Below are 6,659 nucleotides of genomic sequence, written 5' to 3' on the forward strand. Positions count from 1 at the left end.
AGAGAAATTTGTTGTGAATCCTTATCCTTGTGAGACGTGGATACATTATTTGTTGTTAGTGCATTGATAATTACATTAAATTCTTTTCATAAAACATTTAAGGTAAATGTCTACTCGAAGAAACATCCTGATACTTTGGAAATTTTTATCATATATCTTAACTTTTATTAGGATTGTATAAGGTTGATGAACTATGCAAATGTGATATTATCCTTTCAAATAAGTTGTTAGTGTAAAATAATTTTCATACACTCTCTAAAAAATGTTCTTCTGTTATGTTGACTCTTGTAAATTTCACTTGGTAGTTAGATGAAATAAAATTCTTTACAAAACACAATGGATATATTCATAAGTTAGGAATGTTGTATGAAATATTACTATAAAATGTTAAAGATAATATTATCACCTGTCTTTAAATATGAATTTATCAGACAAATATAAAATTGTTAACATCAAACAAAATTACAAGTGCAGCAGCGTTAGCTGAAGAAGTGTGAAATGAGTGGCTTGGCACCAAGGTTCCTCTTCCTCCTTTCCAGTCCCCTCCCTCTGCTCCGCCGCCACCACCACCAGTACCACCGCAACCTCTTCCTTCTCTCTTCCCGTTCCCTCCGCCTCTCTGCTTCTCCTTCTTCCTTCTCTTTCTCATCTTCACCTCTGCCACTCAAACTCAGAGCCTCCCACTTTTCCTCTGCCTCCTCATCTCCATGGCCCGAGTACTCCTCTTTCCTCTCTCACATATCCTCCGCCGGCTACCTCTCCTCCCTCCCCGATGAAGCCTTCACTGCCGCCGCCCAACACCTCTCCTACTCCTTTCTCCGCGACGCCACCGCTTGCTTGGCCTTCGCACGCGACCGCCCTAACCTTCTCAGGTTCCTTTCTTTTCTTTTTTCCTCAAATTCAATCCGATTTTGTTGAATTCTAATCTGAATTGAAGTGAATTGGATTGGATGGTGGTAGGTTGCTTTCTACGAGAGATATTGCGGCCGTGGTTGAGCACGGCTCCCCCTTTCTCTTCCGCGACGCAGATGATTCCGTCAGGAAGATGAAGTCCTTTCTGTCCAACGGTGACGCCAATGTTAGTTAGTTTGTTTCTTTCTTCTCAGTTATTCTCTGTTTTTTGTTTCTCACTACTTCGTTGTGGATAATGTTATTTTGCTCGTGCTAAGGTGCAATTGCTTGGTGTAAGAAATTTTGAAAATTCACAATCGCGTTAACTGTGTTTCTGCTGAAAATTAAAGTTTTGTTGGTTGCTTGTAGTTAGTGTTTGGTCTATTAATCGTCAAATTTCAACCACAAGTTTGTTTTACTATAGCCTTTGTACAGAGCTAGGTTTGTTCTTATTTCTCAATATGACATGTTGCAAATGTAACATGATTGCTATCATGTATGAGTGTAAGTAACATATTGGTGTCTGCAACGAGCAACTAGAAAGCAATTTTAAAAAAAGAAAAAAAAAAAAAGAGAAAGATAGTGGTTGGAAGTTTTGACAGTGTAACCTTTTTCTTAAATACATATTCCTTTTGGGTCAATAGAAATGTGGAGATTCACTTCAAGCTTGAACTTATCCCAAGTATCACCTTTCAATTCATTCCGAAATAAATGAGACAGTACATGATATTGTATGGAACATATTTTCTGTCACATATTAACACTTAATTTCAAATTTTGAAAAGTGCATTGAAACTGTTGGTGATTTAGCTGTGCTCAATATATTCTTCACAGGTGTTGGACACTGATAGAGCAAATACAGTTGACCTAATGAAGTTTTTGCTGAGTTATGCAAGTGATCCATATGTCCCTTCAGAAGGGAACAGTCTCAATGAAAGAAATCTTCTTGAATCATCTGTCAGAAATCTCTTTGGTGAACTTTTCAAACTGAGTTATAGTGCACCGGGATCAAACTCTTTTGATTCAGTGCAAAGTCAAATGTCTGGAAGATTTGGAGATGCAAAGCCTCCTGCACAAAAGATTGAAATGAAGAGGGGTGATTGGATTTGCCCAAGGTACTATTTTATTACGTTTAATTTTAACTATAATCCCAATGAACTATCAAATGTCTTACTTTGTGTAATGGTGGAACACCATGGGCAGATTGTGAGGCAATTGTTATAGTTAATTTTGTCTCCTCAAATATTGTACACCATTCTGATAAGTCTGTTTACTCTCTAATATTGAGCAGGTGTAATTTCATGAATTTTGCAAGAAACATCAAATGTCTTGAGTGTGATGAAGCAAGGCCAAAAAGGCAACTAGCTGGAGGTGAATGGGAATGTCCTCAGTAAGTATTTCCCTCCCTTTAAAATGTTTTCCCATTTAACTTGTCATAGACATCCAATTAACGGGATTTTCATTATGAAGGTGTGATTTCTATAACTACGGGAGGAACATGAGTTGCTTAAGGTGTGATTGCAAGCGACCTGGACAAATATCTTTGGGTGCCATCAATACCATGTCAAATATGGAGTATGAAAATGGAAACAATCCTAATACTTCGGATATTGATGCTAGGTTAGCTGCTAATGAAGAAAAGGCACAGCGTTGGTTTAGCAAGGTTTCCCAACTAGACAGCAGTGCAGATATTAATAGTGTAATTGCAGATGAAGATTTTCCTGAAATAATGCCACTGAGGAAAGGAGTTAATAGATTTGTTGTGAGCACAAGAAAGACTCCACTGGAGAGGAGGTTGGCTAACGCTCAATATAAGAGAAACTTGTCCAATTATGACATTTCTAGGACTGAGGATTTTAGTGCTGGAGAGCCAATCAAGTCCGATGACAATCTGGATGACATAGTTGGTCATTCAGCTGGCCTTCCTCAATATGGCAATAACAACTCTGAACAAAATGCTGGCGGAGACAGGCAACCTCCATTTGCTAGCAATAGCAATACTTCACATTTTAAAAATGTTCAAGGGAGCTACACTAGTACTGTTTCTCCCAGTCCATTGTCTGTAGATGCACTTGGCCCGAAGTCTGAGAACTTGCTATCAGACGAGAGCAAAAATGTGGTGTTAGACACTGATATCGGATATGCTAGTTTGGGAGACAGTTCACAACTTTCTAAGAATTCTACAAATATCACAGAGGATAAGGAGAAAGAGCAAGCTGAAAAAACTGAGAAATGGTTTAGAAAGATTGCTGAGCTGAATGATTTTCCAGATATGACAAGTGCAATGTCTGATGAGGATTTCCCTGAAATAATGCCCATGCGTAAAGGAGAAAATCGATTTGTTGTTAGCAAGAAAAAAGATCGTTCTTTAACAACACCAGCATATAAGAGACAAGTGGCCATGGAGCAAGCTAGCAAAACCAACTTTGTTCCGTTTGTCCCCTTCCCCCCAGATTACTTTGCTAAAAAGGACAAGCCGCAGGCAGATGGAACAGATTCAATGGATAGGTCCAATGATGGTACATCTTCCATATCTGAGGTGGCAGAGAAGGCTTCGGAGATATCGGATGATGCTAGAGCTCAACCAGGACAGAGTCCAAAGTCTTCTGAACAGAGCTCAAATAACAATGATATTGGCTCTATGCCTTGGTCAGGAACCAGCGGAAATTCAAGGCGGAGTTTCAATCAAGATCTCGTTCCAAATTTGACTGGGAGTTCATCCCCAGGTACAGCATCTGACAACCAGAGTGGTAAAGCAGAGTGGACAGGGAAGAGTTTGGAGGGGTCTGCCGTGAAGGAACCAGATCCTTTGGACATGTCAGAGGAGGCAAAAGCAGAGAGGTGGTTCAGGCGTGTTGCACAAATTAAGGATATATCTGAGCTCAGTCAGATTCCAGATGAAGATTTTCCTTCAATAATGCCTATGCGCAAAGGGGTGAACAGATTTGTTGTAAGCAAGAGGAAAACTCCGTTGGAAAGGAGATTGACATCTCAGCAATACAGAAGAAATCTACCAACTGTGAGCTCAGATCCAAGTAAAAACGAAAATGAAGGGAGCTGAAAAGTAGTAGTAGTAGTATTAATTATTTTACCATTTTGCTTCCTTTTTTCTTTGTGAAGCTAAAATGTTGCCAAATATTGAAAAAGGATGACAAGATGCTGGAAATCATCGAGTATTAAAACCTTTCATTTTTTGTATTTTCTGGTTTTGTTTCCAATGTAGGAATCCAGTTTCCTGTTGTATTCCTTTTTCCATTGTAGGTTGCCTCGGAATTTTTGATCCAATATGAGTTTTCTCTTTCAAAATTGTTTTCTGGGTTTTCGCGGCGTTGAAGTTGTTAATCTTATAAAAATTAAAATAATCCTTTTTCTTTTTGGATTTTTGGGTGTTGAGATCATGGCAAGCTATGAAGGTTTTGCTTTTATATGTACCTTAAATATAACCACATCAAAAATCAGATTTGCAATGCAACTTATGGTGTGCACTTTCTTCAGAGATACTAGTGTTAAGATTCTACTTATTATCTTCTGCAAATCAGATTTGCAATTCAAAATCAAATAATTTTGGATTGTTTCATGCTAAGGATATTAACATAATCGTAATACCATCCATGTTGTTTATGGGTTCACATGCAATGTTGTGAATAAAGTATGTTATTGGGATGGTGTCAAATGACTTTTCCAGTACATGACATAGCTCAAATTAACAAGTGACTGTTTTCTCATTTCGCGAAGTTTATTTATGTAGTTATGGATGTTAGTTTCTGATAATACTTTGGTCCCTTGTTTACTGAAAATGAATGCAAAATGTCTTCTGCTTCTTTGGCATTTGGGGCAACACCTCCCTCAAATTCATCTCTCTAGGCTTAGCATGCTCTGTTCTTGATTGTGTTTTTTTACTAACAAGCCTTTGTTTCACTGCCATATAGTATTTTAAACAACCATGCAAAATGGTTTTACCTTTTTATTTTATTTTTTGCAAATCCTTTTTCAGTTCTCAAATTTCATTCATTGTTTTCTTTTTTTTTTATCAAATCATTTTAAAATTTTTAAGTATTTTTGGAAGATGCAGTCAAATCTTGATTTTTTTTTTTATTTAGAAAGACAGAAGTTAATATATGACACCTTAACTGTTCAGTTAGACCACTAAATAATCAGCAAATATTATTATAATTAGCAATTTCTTCTCTGAAGTTATACTATTTTTTCAATTTACTTCTTGTAGGAACTATAGTTGCATTGGGCATTGTGGTAAGAATCCTACCATTTTGGCTTCCAATTTTTTTAGGTTTAGAGGGATAATATGTGCGCATGATAAACATTGTCAGAAGGTAAATGGAATAAAAGGTTTTAGACAAAATAAGCTAAAAGCTTTTGTGATAACTATATTCTTTTAATGGTTAAACATATTTTTTTGTCATTAAATTATTTTTAAAAATTATTACTAAACTAAATTAAATATATACATATTTAGTTTTTACATTTTATGAAAGTGTGTAAAGCTTTTATCATTTGACAAACAAAATTTTACATTAGAACGATTTTTAAATAATTTTTATAAAGTGTGGGGACGAAATATTGTTACCAAGAGCTTAATTTGTTGGTACAAAATCAAAAATTCTTTTAACTAACCTCTTTTCTTCCAAAACCGACACAATATCTGGTCATAGTAATCATTAATTATTATTATTATTGTCCTTATTTTAATTAATTATTATTATCATTTTATTTAATTGAGAAACATTCTATTAATTATCATCCCAGAATCACTTCACTTTCTCTCCTCTTCACAGGACAAGTACAAATAGTTTGAAGGTATTTAGAGAAATCATTCTAATAAAATAATAATTATTATTATATTTAATTGGAAAACCTTCTATTTTAAAGAATCATCGTAATTATTATTATTTTTATTTATTTTTTGGTATTATTTCAATTATTGTTGTTGCTATTATTTGTTAACTTCTCATCATATTTAGTTGATAAATCTTCTATTTTAAAAAATCATCCTATTCATTATCATTATTAATTATTATTATTATTTCTAAAACTTCTAGTCTTATTGTATTTGATTAATAAATCTTTTATTACTTTTTGTCCCAGAAATCATTTTCTTTATACCCAAAATAAATTTAACAAAAATTGTGAGATGATCGAATTGGATTCGCATAGAAATCCATTTAACTAAGAAGTGCTTATTGTAGTCTTCAGGCAGCTTCTTTCTACACCTCCATTTCTATAAAAGAAAATCTCATTCTCTTCATTTTGGATAGTATAATTTGAAAATCATGTTTTTAACGGATTCTATAATCTAAAAATAAAAAATAACTTTTAAATTATGTAATTTAGAAATTTTTTTTTTCTTAGAAAAGGTTTTCAGATTACGTGACCTAGAAATTAAAAATAACTTGTGCAGGAAGAAACTACGACTTCAATACCCTTCCATGTTTTGGGGCTAAAATTAATGACCTGAAAAATTAAAAGACAGTTTGACAGGCAAGCTTAAAAAAACTATTATTTTACTTTAAGCTTATGCATTTATTTTCATATAATTACAATTTATCGTAGATAAATTTCATTGAATATATAAACTATATTTTTTATTTATGGTGAACAATTTAATTTACGATATAAGGTTATTTTAACTTACATCTGAATATGTACATGATACTTTAAATTTACAAGGAATGATTTAAATTGTGATGGGAAAGTATTTTTTTTGACATTCCATTTAAATAGATTACATCTATTGTTATCAAACATTACAT

The 6,659-nt window shown here is 34.1% G+C and overlaps 1 protein-coding gene across 1 annotated transcript; it reads left to right on the top strand.

Annotated features, from left to right (window-relative positions):
* The first annotated feature begins 450 nt into the window (after window positions 1-450).
* Window positions 451-4,197, top strand: VAR3 (zinc finger (Ran-binding) family protein). Its single transcript, XM_028082576.2, has 5 exons — window positions 451-872; window positions 961-1,078; window positions 1,726-2,006; window positions 2,183-2,281; window positions 2,362-4,197. Exons 1-5 carry the CDS (start codon window positions 499-501, stop codon window positions 3,950-3,952), a joined length of 2,463 nt encoding a protein of 820 aa, XP_027938377.1. The 5' UTR covers window positions 451-498; the 3' UTR covers window positions 3,953-4,197.
* Window positions 4,198-6,659: the final 2,462 nt, after the last annotated feature.

Source organism: Vigna unguiculata, chromosome 1 (assembly GCF_037176805.1).
Source record: "Vigna unguiculata cultivar grain cowpea cultivar isolate G323 ecotype 2 chromosome 1, ASM3717680v1, whole genome shotgun sequence".
NCBI lineage: Eukaryota > Viridiplantae > Streptophyta > Magnoliopsida > Fabales > Fabaceae > Vigna > Vigna unguiculata.

What these genes read in the sequence shown, in the direction of transcription:
- VAR3 (XM_028082576.2), top strand. Translation starts at nt 499, where the DNA reads ATGAGTGGCTTGGCACCAAGGTTCCTCTTCCTCCTTTCCAGTCCCCTC. An exon ending in GGTGATTGGATTTGCCCAAG is followed by an intron (nt 2,007 to 2,182) that starts GTACTATTTTAT and finishes AATATTGAGCAG; the next exon opens with GTGTAATTTCATGAATTTTG. An exon ending in GGTGAATGGGAATGTCCTCA is followed by an intron (nt 2,282 to 2,361) that starts GTAAGTATTTCC and finishes TTCATTATGAAG; the next exon opens with GTGTGATTTCTATAACTACG.